The 16,101-nt window shown below is 40.3% G+C and overlaps 1 protein-coding gene and 1 pseudogene across 8 annotated transcripts in view; one reads left to right on the plus strand and one right to left on the minus strand.

The window, feature by feature from the left end:
- Positions 1 to 6,844, minus strand: part of LOC113613113 (chromobox protein homolog 3 pseudogene) — a 12,685-nt pseudogene extending 5,841 nt beyond the window's left edge.
- Positions 1 to 16,101, plus strand: part of DLG3 (discs large MAGUK scaffold protein 3) — a 65,487-nt gene that overhangs the window by 25,119 nt on the left and 24,267 nt on the right. For all 8 annotated transcript variants that reach the window (XM_027093596.1, XM_027093597.1, XM_027093598.1 and 5 more), the window contains one exon: positions 15,074 to 15,188. In XM_027093596.1, coding sequence (XP_026949397.1) covers positions 15,074 to 15,188 — 115 coding nt within the window. The remainder of the gene's footprint in view (positions 1 to 15,073; positions 15,189 to 16,101) is intronic.

Below are 16,101 nucleotides of genomic sequence, written 5' to 3' on the forward strand. Positions count from 1 at the left end.
GTGTGTGTGTGTGTGTGTGTGTGTGTGTGTGTGTGTGTGTGTGTGTGTGTGTACTCGTGTGCACTGTGCTTTTTTGTCTTCCATGTAGCCTAAGGACATGGTAGCTAGAGTTGGCAAAGAATTCTGAACCTAGCTAGACAGGTGCTTTCTTGTCCTTGTTACATGGTTTGAGGCAAAATCCTAGGAGCTTTGGTGTCTGTAAAACATCGATTCTTCTGATGGGGTAGAGTGATTAGAATGATATAGAGAATGAATTATTTCTTATTTATTTATAGCTTTTTAGGATTTCTTTTTAATTTAATGTGCTGCTTGTTGAAATCTTGACCCTGGTATTTACACTGTTGCTTTGTTTGTTTGAAGATTTAGACTTATATTCCACAATAGGGTAATTGTTTTATTGTTTTTTTTAAAAAATTATTTTATTATATTTTATTTTTGGGTGTGTTGGGTTTTCATTGCTGCACGCGGGCTTTCTCTAGTTGCAGCGGGGGGGGGGCTACTCTTCGTTGTGGTGCATGGGCTTCTCATTGCAGTGGCTTCCCTTGTTACGGAGCATGGGCTTCAGTAGTTGTGGTGCACAGGCTTAGTTGCTCCGCGGCATGTGGGGTCTTCCCGGACCAGGGCTTGAACCCTTGTCCCCTGCATTGGCAGGCGGATTCTCAGCCACTGTGCCACCAGGGAAGTCCCCATGGGCCCCAGTTTTCTGATCTGTAAAATGAGGGGACTGTGCAAAATGATCTCACATGTTTCTTCTAACTCAAATCCTGTGTTAGATAAGTGTAAGTGAGTTGTGAATTCAATTCACAAGTTCCTGTTTGTACCTAGACTGTTGTTGAATCACAGTCTTGAGATTTTGTTTGGTTGGTTGGTTGGTTGGTTTTTTTTGCGGTACGCGGGCCTCTCACTGCTGTGGCCTCTCCCGTTGCGGAGCACAAGCTCCGGACGCGCAGGCTCAGTGGCCACGGCTCACGGGCCCAGCTGCTCCGCGGCATGCGGGATCCTCCCGGACCGGGGCACGAACCCGTGTCCCCTGCATCGGCAGGCGGACCCCCAACCACTGCGCCACCAGGGAAGCCCGAATCACAGTCTTGAGTTAATAACAGTCTTATTTTAATAAAGGTCTTGTCTTCCCCTCTTCTTTCCTGTGATAAGGCTTTCATCCTCTTGAAATAGATCTTTGGTTACTTTTCACCACTTTTCACTGAATTTAGATATCTTAAAAAAACAAAGACCCTAGAGATTTGGGGATTTTTCAACTTGATGAAATTAACACATTTTGTATAAATATGTGCATTGGGGATCTGGATACACATGTGTCCTTCAGATTTTCAAAAAGGAGAAAGAGAATTTTGTAAATCTTGGGTTAAATTCCAAACTAGATTATTAAGAGTTGTTTTTTTTTTAAATGTTGAGCCTTCTTTTAATTTATCTATTTTTATTTTTGGCTGTGTTGGGTTTTTGTTTCTGTGCGAGGGCTTTCTCTAGTTGTGGCAAGCGGGGGCCACTCTTCATCGCGGTGCGCGGGCCTCTCACTGTCGTGGGCTCTCTTGTTGCAGAGCACAGGCTCCAGACACGCAGGCTTGTGGTTGTGGCTCACGGGCCAGTTGCTCCGCGGCATGTGGGATCTTCCCAGACCAGGGCTTGAACCCGTGTCCCCTGCGTCGGCAGGCATATTCTCAACCACTGCACCACCAGGGAAGCCCAAGAGTTGTTTTATAAACACTCAGAAAAAAGAAGTGGTGAGCACTGGAACCAGTATTGGTTCAGTAAAGTCAAACGAATCATGTCAGACTGCCAAATTGCCTTGATGGACAGGGTTACTGGACTGGTAGACCAAGGAAATAGGGTAAATGTGGTATATCTAGATTTTAGCAATGCATTGACAGGGCTTCTTTGGTCTACTCTTGGATAAGATGGCAAGGTGATAATAGTGATAATACATTTAAGTGGATTTGTCTGCAACTGGTTGGGTGATCCGTCCCAGAGGAAAATGATGAAGGAGTCAAGAGCAGTGAGGAGGGGAATTTCTAGTGCACGTGTGTCCTGGCTTCATCCTTGGGCCTGTCTTTTTCAGTCTGCCTCTCCATCCCCCTCAAATTATTTTATATTATAATATATATAATTTTAAAATATATAATTTTTAAAATTATATTTTTCCTGGATATATAAATATTACATTCAGATTTGTAGAAAATTGGAACATAACAAAATACAAAGTAAAAAAAGTTCAAATCACCTGTAAAACTACCTCCAGAAATAACCTCGTGTTTGTGTATATTTCCCTCCAAACTTTTATATATCATATAGTATGTATGTATCTCTTTCAAGACTCGGATCATTGTATTTAAGCAGTCTTATATCCATTCTTTTAACTTGGCATCATGCATATTTTATTAAAATGGTTTTTAATAATTAAACAATATTCCATCATGTGTGTGCCATAATTCATGTAATCATTCCCTTATTGGACGACTTGTATGTTGTTTGCAATTTTTTGATCTTATAAATAACACTTTGATGGATATCCTTGTATGAGGCTTTTTGTGAATCTGTGATTGTGCCTTCAGAATGAATTCTTTGGAGTGGAATTATTGGGCCAAAGGATATGAACATGTTTAAGACTTTTGATATATTTGATATATTTTGGTATATTTCTCCACCTCCACCAACCTTGCTAACATGGAGTATTATTTTTTAAAAAGCTCTGCAAATTGGATAGGTAAAAATGTTACTTAATTCATATCTTAATTTGTATTTCTTTTTCATAATAGAATTGAACATTTGTGTGTGTGTTTGTTTGTTCATCATTTTCTTTTTTTGTGTGTGGATTGCCTGTTCATACCCTTTCCCCATTTCCCTGTTGACGTATGTTCATTAGTTCTTACTGATACGTAAAAGCTTTAAAGTAGTTAGAATATTAGTTCTTTGTCATATATATTGCAGCGGTTTTCCCCATTTTGCTTTATTATTTTATTTTATTTTGATGTACAGATGTTTTGTTTTTATGTAGTCAAGTCTATCAGTGTTTTCTTTTGTGTATTTCACCTCTGCCCCTAGGTTTGGAAGGGCCTTTCCTACCCTGAGATAAAATAAATGTCTGCCTTTGTTTTATTGTAGTTATTTAATGTTTTTCTTTTTGCATTTAAAACTTTAACCTGCCTGGACTTTATTTATGAGGTAAGATAGGACACTACCTTATTTTTGCTCCAAATATTTAAGGAATACCTTGGTACCATTTATTAGATAATCCATCATTTTCGTGCTGTTTTGAAGTGCCACCTTTATTACACACGCACACACACAACCACACACACATGCTCATAATTTGGATTTGGGGTTTCTTAATTCTGTTCTGTAATATTTTACTCTGGGATTATCAGAGTAAAATATGAAAAATGACCACAGATGTTTTGACAAATAACCAGAAGGGTCTTTCTCTAGGTCTCAGTTTCTGGGTTCCTTCCACAGAAACTTGACCCAAAAGAGATTCAGTTGATACCCCAATAACTATTGTGAGAGAATTCGTGATCCTATTGGAGTGACTACTGTGAAGAACATTTGAATCTAGATTCTCAATTGACATAGTAAAACATAGAAATCAGGGAATTCCCTGGTGGTCCAGTGGTTACGCTTCCGTGCTTCCACTGCAGGGGGCCCAGGTTCGATCCCTGGTGGGGGGAAAGCCGCCGGCTGCGGCCAAAAAAAATAAAAAACAAAACAAAACAAAACATAGAAATCAGTTATATTATCTCAAGTTAGCAAGCTTAGTCATAAAATGTTGTGTGTTTCAGTCACTGTGTTGCAGCATTTCTGTTAAGTGGAAAAGATTGTTGTGAACAAGAGTACCTGCTACCTTCAGGGCAAGGTATTCATTCTCATGTTTTCTAGATGAGGTGTTTTGTCTTGGGGTGGTTCTTACATAGACTTTGACTTATGGGTTAAAGGAGCTAAAGGCTTTGTTAATCTTGCATTTGAATATACTATATGAAATTCTTTTGAATTAGAGAAAAGGCCCTATTTGAAGCTTTTACCCTGATCTGTTGGGTGATCTAGAACAGGGTGAGGAGAACCAATGGCCAGGTCCTATGAAAAACTTTTTCTTAGCTTGATGCGAGATCAAAGCATTTTTCATTCTACTCGTTTCAGACCAGGTGGCTGAATGTCATGGCACATTTATATAGTATAGCACTTTTGCTCAGTGGCCCTTCCTGCATAATCACTAAGCTCTTTAGGGGACAGAAACATCCAGTCAGTAGGGATAATCTGGATTTTTTTTATGGCATGCTGATATGGCTTGTCTTGTTTTCTGTTTTATTCCCAGTATCAGGACCCTGGTAATGTGTGTGTATGGGTGAGGAAGCACATTGTGACAGTGCAGGGACCAGAATACAATGACACTGAAGTTTCTGTTCTGGGTTAGTCATAGTTCCGAGCCCATTGTTCTAAAAGTAGAGCTGCAATTATTTTTCTTCAAGCAGCATTTGCCCATATGGAGGTCTGTTTGCAACTTTTCTGCCCTCTCATATAGCCTTAAATTCTTTTTATTGCAATTTATACTCCTTAAATTGGTATTTTTTTGACCCAAAGAGTTTAGGATTATTTGCAGATGTGAAGATTTCCTTCTTGTAGATCATATTAAAATTTTTTATTAGACTAGTCCTAGGTTTGATTTCTTATGGCCCTCATTGATTTGGTTCTAAAATCATAATTATGTCAAAATTAGAAGGGAACTGAGAAATTGTCTAGTTTTAGAGGTGTCAGATTCTTTTTTTTTTGAATATAAAACTTTATTGACCACTGTTCACCAGTATTTACAATAAAGTAAACAATACACAGTTGAATAACATTCTGATTACTACAAAGTTATTGTTTTTCCTGGCTTCTGCTGAACCAGTAACCCCAAATACTGAGAAGATTGAGCCTACATGTAAGGAATGGGTTGGGGTAAAGTTTGAAAAAACATGCAGGTCAAGTTTAGATTAGTAAAGTTGGTTCACTCATTTATTCCTGCAGATCCTAAATTGCCAGCATCTCTAACCATCTGATTAGGTTTCCATTAACAAGTCTGAGACATTCCATGTATCACAGTCTTTCAGTAAATACAGCACAGGGATTTCAACTTCTTATAAAAGAATGGTTTGCCAAAAGGAAGCTTTAAATGTCCATTTAACTAAGTCTTGCTTGGCTAATTAACACATACCAGAATTTTTCTAGTTTTTTCATTTGGGTTGACAGAGATAAAATTTTCCTTTCAGGGGTTTTTACATATAAAACTGCATTTATATGATGGTAGATATGGATGCAGATTCTGGTAGGGCTGCTTTAAAAAATTATCCAATTTAAATTGTTTACAGTAATTTGTCTAATTAATTACAAAATTATTTAATTTGAAAGGTTAAGACTTAAATTTTCAATTTAAGTTGAAGTGATTTCTTATATTGCTCAAAATGATAGAATCCCAGAAACATGGGCTTATCCATGGTTGTGAAAGGCTGTTTTTGTTTTGGTAAATGTGTTTAAACAATAACCAGAAAACCCCCAAACCATTTACATATGTATACACATACAAAAAACCCAGAATGGTCCTTAGGCATATGTGAGTTAAATGCAAATTCTAAATTCTGATTGAGTAATGACTATGGAGATTTTCCCGCACATTTAGAAAAGCTGTTCTCTAATGCAGAGGAAATAATATACTGTGGTATCAAACGTTCTTTTCTGCTAAAGGAAGCAACTACAGAAAGCTTTTATTTGTTCAAAGTAACCAGTGCTACAGATGCAAAACAAAAACAAAAACAAAACCCCCCAAAACCCAACAACTTCCCCAGTACTACTTCAAAACGAACATATCAAACTTGATTTTCATTAGAATGTAGTTATTTCTTCACACTAATAAATCAAAAAAATCAAGACCCAGATTTTTGATAAAAAAAATATATAAAAAGCAATGCAGACAATTATTGAGCTTCATCTTCTGGACAAGAATGCCAAGTTAGTCTCTCTTCAAAAAAAACAATTACAAATAAAAACCACAGGGCCTCCCTGGTGGCGCAGTGGTTGAGAGTCCGCCTGCCGATGCAGGGGACACGGGTTTGTGCCCTGGTCCGGGAAGATCTCACATGCCACGGAGCGGCTGGGCCCGTGAGCCACGGCCGCTGAGCCTGCGCGTCCAGAGCCTGTGCTCTGCAACGGGAGGCCACAACAGTGAGAGGCCCGTGTACCACAAAACACACACACACACACACACACACACACACACACACACACACAAGCAATTACAATTTGAGGACACTTCATATTTGCCTCTTTTGCCAGCACCAAGTCCGCCTCATCTGAATGTTTCCATTTCCTGAGAAACATGAATTCTCCACTGCTGTCTGTGGCACCAATTATTCGCTCTGGGTTGAGACCTCTGGCAAAAACCTCTTGGTTTATCAGCAGCATCTCTTTTCTTCTTTGATTTGCTATCATCAGATTCACTGTCAGATAAAGATTTTCTTTTTGTTCCATCTTTTTCTTTACCAGCTTTTTGAGAATTAAGAAATGCTTCAATTAGCTCTGGACAATCTAAATTTCCTTCGGGTTCCCAAGTATTGTCTGCATCTGTAAATCCCTTCCGCTTCAGGAAATACTCCACCTTCCCATTCACTACACGTCGGTCCGGTACTTTTTCTACCACAAATTCTTCAGGTTCTGCCTCTTCGACTTTTTTACTCTCTCCATTCTGTTTCTTTCCCATTTTTTGCAATGTAGTTTTATTGGAGGCCATTTTTTACTGCAGACTTGAAGAGCTATTATTCACCGCCTCCGAGCTGCTCCGGTCCGGGTCTGCGGCTTCCGTTAGAGGTGTCAGATTCTTTAAATAGTAGGCCCCATAATTAGAAACTAACCCAAGTAATAGGCTTCATATTATTTTATAGAGACAAGTTTGTGATTCCAAGAAATGTTGTGCTGTTTGACGATTCATGTACTTATCACCACACTGACAGGTATCTTCTTGATGGGCTTATTTTACTTTTGGCTCCATCCATTTCTTTTGAAAACATGAGCTATGTTGTTGGGACAGATGCTTGTAATTCATACAAATCCTGAGGGTTTGCACTCCAAAGGCAACTGTAGAAACCTAAAACACAATTCATACTCATCAAAATCTGTGACTCTCACGAGTTCTGTACATTTGCACAACGGGTGATTCTTCTGAGCTCAGGGCAGCTCAGCAATGGCAAATGAGGGCTGTATGAGTTTGAGATTGGAACACCTTCACTTCCATAGGAACAAACGAGCCTTTGGGCAGCTATTGCCTTGTTTTGTGTTGATAGCCAACCAAGACACATGCTGTTATTCAGCCCTGTCTTCCCTACTCAGTATTTGTGTGGGGACTCAAGGTCAGGAAGTTACATTTCTCCTTTGCATTCTATTTGTATTCCCGTCTTTCCATTGTTCCTACCTGTCACAATCTGTGTGTCTGAAGTCTGTCATCCAGTTGTCTCCCCAGCTTCATTGTCACTTCCAAATTTGGTAGGCATGGTTTTTATTTTATTTTGGAGCATTTACCTTTTATATCTTCATTCAAACCATAGGTAGTCAGTGCTTCATGCAGAGTAAGTACCCTTTTTTGCTTCCCATTGTTTCCTGTCTCTACAACATTTTCCTACCCATAATCAAATAGAACCACATAAGTCTTCTATGGGTTGAGAAACTGAGCCCCTTTCTGCTTTTCCAAATTACTGACAGATGTCATTTTTTATCCTGAGAAGACAGTTTTTCTGTCATTAGGAACGTAGATGCATTTGAGATCAAAGTCTTATAGGGGAGATGGATTTGGAGGCTTGGTTATGTGTCCATTTCATATTAGTGAATATTGTAGTTTCAGTCCTCTTTGATGCTTTATTAGGCTATTAAGTAGGTCTTGAAACCTCTGATATGTTAGTGTTTTGCAGAAGTGGTTTGTGGTTTTGTTGTTCAGTTTTTACCATTTTGGGGTCAGTGGAAGGAGAAAGTTTTGTATTCTTTTTTCTTACATTAGTTCCTGAGGAGTCAGAATTTGAGAATTACAGTGTCTAGGTTTGTCCTGTTGGATCTTTATAGTGAGTTAGCACGTTCAGTAAAGATCGTTGACTCAACAAGGGTGCAGATTGCCACGCTAAACTTTGAGAAGGAAACAAAAACCACATCAAGGAGCTTACAGTTTTGTAAAGAAAATGACATCACCACAAGTTCTGGGCACTAGATTTTAAAAAGGGAGAGGTAGTGGAGGGCCTGGAAACCACGTTAGATGAAGAATGGTTAAGGAAGTAACAATATTTAGCCTGGAGAATAGAGAACTTACTTGGAGTACATGATGGCCAGTTTCTATTATGGCTGATATTATCCCACCTTTTCCTGGTCTTTCAGGAAGAAATTCAGAAGCTGCCTTTGATCCTTTCTCACCCTACATCCAGTCAGATGTCAGATTTTCTCTCCTCTAGCTCCAGCATATTTCCTGATTCTTGCCTCTTCTTTCTGTCCTCAGTTGCCCCCACACTATGTCAAGCCTTTGAAGTCATTGTCTATACTAGTAGAACAGGTCTCTGTTATCTTTGTCGCTGTTTTCCCTTCTGTATTATGTTCTCAGAATAATCTTCCCCAAAACCGAGTTCTGATTGTATCACTTTCCTATTTAAACACTTAACAGTGGTTCCCAAAGCCTAGTAAGAAAAGTCCTATCTCAAACTCTTATAATCTGGCCCCCTAACCTTCCATCACTTCTCCTTCCCCTGTTCACACTCTACCTTCTCTTCAGTCTTATTCAGTAGTCTTGGAACCTGCTCCAGGCTTTCCCAGCTCTTTGATTTTCTTTAAACTGTTCCTTCATACAGTTATGCAGAAGAGAATCCATCATGTTTTATACTGTTTTAGACACCAAAGTAGGACCAGCTAGCAAAAGAGATGGCCCTCAATCCAAGAATTTTCTCTTGAATAGTGTTGTCTAATAATTAAGGAATACAGAGCTTCCCAACATTGGATATATTTGAGCAGAGGCTAGGGGGCTAGCTGGTTTGGATGCTGTAAAGCAGGCCCCACTAGGGGCTGTAGGGCCTAGACAAAAAGAGAAAGCATGGTCCTCTGCTGTCAAGAAACTTAAATCTACATGTGAGGCACCACACTTATTCTCCCCACAATAGCCATAGTGATACACATACAAGCATATTCATGTCATTCCTTTACTTAAAATCTTTCAGTGACTTCTTTCTGTTACTCTTAGGATGAAAGCAGAAATCTTTACTGTAGTCCCCAAGGTCATGTATAATCTGACCTCTGTCTACCTTACAAGTCTGATCTCCTGCCAGTATTCCCTTACTTCCCTGTGATCCAGTTATTTTGTACCCTCACATATGCTGTTCCTTCTGTCTGGAATGCTTTCTTTACCCCTTTTCCACGGGCTGACTCTTCATCCTTAAAGTCTCAGCTTAAATGTCGCATCCTCATGGAAACCTTTGTTAACCTCCCATCCCCCACTCAGTAGATTGGGTCACCCTGTTCGTCTTGTAGCATTTTCTTCATAGCAGTTGTCACAATCGTAATTAAAATTGTAATTAAATAGTTGTTTTTTTCATTATTGTAATTTCTAGGAACTGTTTGATTACCATTATATCCCCATCAGCTTTCATAATGCCTGGCACACTGTAGACATTTAGTTAATATTTGAATAAATAAATGAATGAATAAAACTTCTGGGTGGTGAAGGACATAAAGGATGTTCAGTGTCAGGCAGGGAGGAAAATTTCAGGACAAGGGAATAATAGGTAGGAATGAACAAATTGTGTTCAAGAGTTCCAGGCAGGTTAGATCAAAAGGGGATCTGTCTAATAAAACATGGGATAGATCGGCTGAGAGTGACAAGATGATGGTTTTAGCAGTCTTTGAAATTTTAGTTGAGATATTAAAGTTCTGTAGTTGCTGTTGAGTTATTATAGATACCTGGACAGAGGGCTACAAGTTGGCGTTTTAGGAAGGCTTTTCAAATAAGAATCTTAAGCTGGATTGGAGTTTGGAGAGCCTGGGGGCAGACCACCAGCTAGAGCAACACAGCAGTGGTCCAGAGAGGAGATAACACAGTGTGACCTAAATCCAGGCAAGAGATAAAAATAATCATGAGAAAAGGAAAAGGCAATGACAATGGAAGTTAGAAAGAAAGATGGATTGAGGAAGCAGTTAGGAAGAACATCAGCAAAACACTGAGGAAACACTGGTTGTGCACAGGAGGAAGGGGGCTGTCATTTACTGTACCAGGGAGGTTTGGCATGAAATTACTAAGTAGGAGGAGGCAGAGTGGTCAAGTCTAGAGGTAGATATTTCTAGAGGTAGATAAAGTATCATATAGGTGGTAGGACAAGCCCTTTGAATCAGCAGCTCCACACACAGGAGGACCTTTTCTGTGATTATGCAGAGAACATTTGAGGTTCCTCTTTGTCTATTCCAGAATGCAGTCTTGGCTTTACTTTTTCATAACCAAAAGGCTTATTAGAGTTTTTTCCCCCAAACAAAAAGATCAATCTGTCCTTAAAGGTAAATTCTGCCTCTACTTCTTCAGGAACAGAAGAGCTGCTGGAAGCTTTAGACTAGCAGTTTATCCTCACTTCCAGTCATGAAGGTTTCAGAATATTGGGGTTCATTTTGGTAGTGCCAATCAAATTTTTTCATGTGCATGTAATTTGACCCTGCATTTTCACTTCTAGGAATCTATGCTATCGAAATGCTCATACAAATATACAGAGCAGCATTGATTGTAATATAAAAAATTATAAACAATTTAAATGTATGTCTGTTGGGATATGACTGAATAAATTATGGTCTGTCCATAATATGCAATACTGTGCAGCTATTATAAAGGACGAGGTAGATCACTGTGTACTGACATGAATATGTTTCCATTATATATCAGAATGAAAAAAGCATGTGAATCTATGTGAGTTGTGAGTGTATGTATATAAACGATATATACATGGTAGTAAGTCTGGAAGGATACATACTAAAAATCCTAACTGGTTACTTCTGGGTAGTGCGATGGGGAAATGATACAGGAATGTCCAAAGAAAAAAGTTAAAAGATTTTAAAAAATCATGTGCTACTTTTATAATTTAAAAAAGTGTAAACTCATTAGATTTCTTTGCAGGCACATTGGACAGAGGTTTCTTTTTTTTCTTTTTTTCTTTTTTTGCGGTATGTGGGCCTCTCACTGTTGTGGCCTCTCCCGTTGCGGAGCACAGACTCCGGACGCGCAGGCTCAGCGGCCATGGCTCATGGGCCCAGCAGCTCTGCGGCATGTGGGATCCTCCCGGACTGGGGCACGAACCCGTGTCCCCTGCATCGGCAGGCGGACTCTCAACCACTGCGCCACCACGGAAGCCCTCTTTTTTCTTTTTAAACATCTTTATTGGAGTATAATTGCTTTACAATGGTGTGTTAGTTTCTGCTTTATAACAAAGTGAATCAGTTATACATATACATATGTTCCTATATCTCTTCCCTCTTGCGTCTCCCTCCCTCCTACCCTCCCTATCCCACCCCTCTAGGTGGTCACAAAGCACCGAGCTGATCTCCCTGTGCTATGCGGCTGCTTCCCACTAGCTATCTATTTTACGTTTGGTAGTGTATATATTGGACAGAGGCTTCTTTAGCACTTTCCTTTCCCGTGGAATTTGCAGTTGTATTGCCAATTTTTTTTTTTTTTTTTTTTTTTGGAGAGCTTTCCAACCCTCTTGTCCTAACTTCCTTTTGAGACAGGCTGCAGGATACTTACCTTATCTTTTCCCTGAACTAACAAAACAAAACAAAACTCAATTCTGTAATCAAGACCAGCAGCTTCAAATTTTATTTGGCATCGGAATTACCTTGATGCTTGTTAAAAATACAGATTCCTTGGCCCACTCAGTAGGTTCTGAGTCAGTGTATCAGGGGGTAGTGTCCCAAATCCTGATCTTTCAGAGGCACCCCAGATGGTCAGTGAGAAATCCTGTTTTGAGGAATGATGTCTGATTGTCCCCTACCCCACTCCCTTTTCTCTCTGTGATTAGCAAAGAGAATGAGGGAGCAATGACTGACTCACTATGGATATCTTTGTGGATCACAAATGGTTGGGTTCATATGAATGGGAAAAAAATGAATATAACACAGTTTAGTAGACTTGAGATTTTAGTAATAAGTGTTGTTTCTTTAAAATAACCTGTTTGAAGTAGGCCTTTTGGATTAAAGAGGCTGGTCTGGTGGGCTTCTTAGGCAAAGACTTAGGCCTAGGAGATGCCTTTCAGCAACGGCTTTGTTATGAGTGGAAGGGGAAAAGAGGGACCTTGGCAAATTGTAAGGTCTTAGAATTCAGATGCTTTTTAGGTGAAGCTTTTGTCCTTGGAAAATGAGGCCTCTAATATTAAGATGAGGTACTAACTAAAGACTATTCTCAACAGCTTTTTGTTAGAATTATTTTTTTCTTTGTTATAAACAAAGTTTGTTAATCAGATGCCCACTGTGGGTTATTAACATCTCAAAAAGGTGTTTAAAAAACATATACTCCAATTGCTCCCAACAGTTAACCTTGGGAACAAAAGCAAATGGGAATACTTCTTAACTACTTTTCCAAGCCCTCAGTGAAGCTGGCAGCCATGAGTTAAATAAACCATTAGTTTTATTAGTTTGAGAACAGAAGCATCGACTTGGGCAGAGTTTTTTAATCTGCTCCTCGTTTACCCAACAATCATTTATTCGGAGCCTACTTTGTGCCTACTGGACATTAGATAACTCTACAAATAAAAGGCAGAGACCGATGAGCAGCTAGAACTCTAAGGGGATCATCTGAATGAGGAAAAAGTGAATAAAACACTATTTAATAGGCTTGAAAGCTTAGTAGCACATAGAAAACAGAAAGTGGCTTCCTTAAAGCAATAGCCTTGTTCTCTTTCTATAGTCTATTTTAAGTGGGCTCTCTGGCCCAGCGTTATCAACCTTGGATTAGGAGCTTTGAGGAAATGGTGGTTTGGCGGTTGTTTTTAAAGGGTTATTTAAGAAATGTAGTTACTAAGCAACTGCCATGACCGGCTGCTAAGTTGGAGTTCAGTGGGCAAGCCAATTCCAAAGAAGAGAATATATAAACAAGTTGGGAGAGGGGGAATATGGCTTAAGGATAGATTGGGTGGTGGGGTTTTTTTTCTTTTTTTTTTCTGTGTTCAACGCATATTTCTGCCTTTTACTTATCTTGCTCAAGAAGGGGTTGCTTGGTCAGAAATCTCTTTGTCTCACCCAGTCTCCTTTTAGCCGGTGAGTGGGGAGGAGGGCCAGAAAGGAGCCAACTGGAGAGGGCTGGGCTGGAGGGCTGAGCCTTGGGGCGGGACCCGCGCCTGGGCGGCTCTAGAGGTAGATAGCCCTGCTGCTGCGCGCTTGGGCCATCCAGGGCTGCCATGACAGATCGGTCACCACCTTCTACCTTTAGATTGGGAAGCCTCATTGATATTGATGTGTTGCCTTCTAACCCTCAGAATAGGGACATTGTCCAGCTGCTGTCTCTCTTTTTTTCTTTCCCCAACATTTAATGGGTGAGTCAGTGACTTAACTGCTTCCTGCACGATTTCAGGGACAGGAGTAAGTAATGAGGACAAATCACCATAACACCAGTGCGTGCTGAATGAAAGAGCACATGAGTTTAACCAGTTGGCTTCATTGGTACCAGAGTGAACAAAAAGAAACTTTGTTGAGAAGAGGATATTTGTATGAGTTAGAACCCTATTCCCTCCTGTTTAGGCTTTTTACTGTTTCCCTTTATACCCAGCTGAAGGTCAGGTTGCTTTGCTGAGGGAAGGGGAGTGTCAGGTGTTAGAACAGGTGTTTTGTTTTCTGCCTGTAGAGTCTTACAGCCTAGATGGGGATGCTTCTTGCCAGCCCTCTGTGGTGCATGAAAATGCTTTTGTGGAATTCTTTTTTCCTGGAAATGTGTTTGTTTTTTAAAGCAGTTCCCCAACCTTCAACCCCCAGTATAAATTGTGACTTCCTTTAAAATCAGCTTGTCATAATGAAGTATGCCTGTTTTCTACCGTTTTCACAGTCTGTGCCTTAGATATATCCCATTTTATGTGGTAATTATAGACTGGCAATTATAGACCTGAAAAATGTGCGGGGTGTGTGTGTGTGTGTTTGTGGTAAATGTGAACATCATATTTAAAATGTGCTAGGAGAGTGTCACAGCAAAGTAGCCCTGTAAAAAGCCTTTTATAATAATTGTATGGATAGAGTTAATTTTCCTATGTCAGGTTTTCTTACATTGGGTGTAAACCTGTAGTCACCTTTCCAGAATGATGAGACTTTTTCAGACTGTTGTAATGGTGTCAGTGGGCTACAAAGTTGGGCATGGACTTATGACCCCCCTGGCTAGATGGTTTTGGAGGAGAAAGATGTCAGCAGACTTCTGGGTTTGGGAGAATTTCTATTGTAATGTTCAATTGTTACTGAAGCCAAAGACCCTGTTTGTTAAAAGGGAAATAATTCAGGAGAGCTTTGTGATCTTCTCTTCTGATTGTGAGGTTTGTTTTTACCTTTGTACTGCATTCCAATGTCCCCCCTCAAAAAAACAAGTCATCTAGAAACAGATCATCTTTGCCTAACAGTGATATAATGGCCTCAGGTCCTTCGCTGCCCCACCACCCTGCATCTCAGGGCCATCTGTTCTCTGCAATCCACTTTTCGGGAAAGTCTCTTTTCCCATCTGCTCTCCTTGGGCCTTAGTGCCTGCTCTAAAGATTAATGAAGGCTGCACTGGAACCTCTTTCCAGTTGTTATTTTTTTTAAGGATCAGTGAGTTTTTCCATTCGATATGTCCAAATGTTACTCCTTTTTCAGGTGTATTCTTTCATTCTACTAGTCTGGGGGTGGAGAGAAATCTTTCTGTGCATTGAGGAGGTACTTTGCTTATCAAAGCAAAGATTGACTGGGCTGGCTCTGGCTGCTTTGAAGCCAAGGGTCCTCCTGGCTCTTTGGCCGCTGGCACACAGGCTTGGTGCAACTCCTTGGGTTCATTCTTTTCTTGTCCTTTCCCTTGTCTCTCTGACAGAATACAGTCGCTTTGAATCGAAGATACATGACTTGCGAGAACAAATGATGAACAGCAGTATGAGCTCTGGGTCTGGGTCCCTGCGAACGAGTGAGAAGAGGTCCTTGTACGTCAGGTAAGTCTCACCTCTGAGCACCAGGCCTTGTGCTGCACAAGGGGAGTTCCGTGCCAACCCAGCCCTTCTTGTTTAACTAGTGGGGTAGGGAGTGTGTACTCCCAGTACTAAAACAACACTTCGCACTGTATGCTCAGGTTGTGTGCTTTATGGTCAGTATCTCCTCCCTTTTGTGAGCTGGCTTCTTCCTTTTTGCTCCTGAATGACTCAGTATGGGAAATTTTCAGTTTGCTCTAATTGTAAAAGACTGTTGGGTGATTGTTGCTATTCAGCATTCAGAGAGCACTCAAATGTTCAAAGTACTTTGCTTGCAATCTGTGATTTGAGGGGAAACTTGGCATTCCCCCCTTCTACATATGCATAATAGACATCAGAATTTGTATCCGAGCATATCAGCTATCACTGTGTTCTGGTACAGGGTCTCTTTTAAGAAACCAAAGAACTGACAGGTTGCTGCTTTCTGGGTTTTTTTTTTTTTTAATTGTGTTCCCTCACTCCCTGTGCACTGGTCTGCTGTATCTGAATCATGGGACATGGGATGGGATGGTGTATCTTCCACAGGAAGGGTGGGTGGAACGGATATATAGCATTGAGTGTATTGCTGCTGAAAGCTGTTCTGAGATACTGTCCAAGGCTGAGCTTTTGACCCTTGAGTCACATTATAATACTTTGTCAGGTCAAAGTACAAACCTCTTAGAGAGTTGGATTGCTAAATGAACACTATGGACTCCTCCTAGAATTAGGGATAGTTTCCTTCTTCCTGCTTGGGCTTCTTGGCAAAACTCCAACAGTCTGGGGCAAGCATATTGTACCTCTCCAAGGATAAAATCCTCGGAGAAAGAGGTGGTAGGATTACTCCTCTGAGCCGTGTGTGTGTGTGTGTGTGTGTGTGTGTGTGTGTGTGTGTGTGTGT

Source organism: Aethalodelphis obliquidens, unplaced genomic scaffold (genome assembly GCF_003676395.1).
Source record: "Aethalodelphis obliquidens isolate GAN/ISIS:26980383/991018 unplaced genomic scaffold, ASM367639v1 scaffold85, whole genome shotgun sequence".
NCBI classification, from domain to species: domain Eukaryota; kingdom Metazoa; phylum Chordata; class Mammalia; order Artiodactyla; family Delphinidae; genus Aethalodelphis; species Aethalodelphis obliquidens.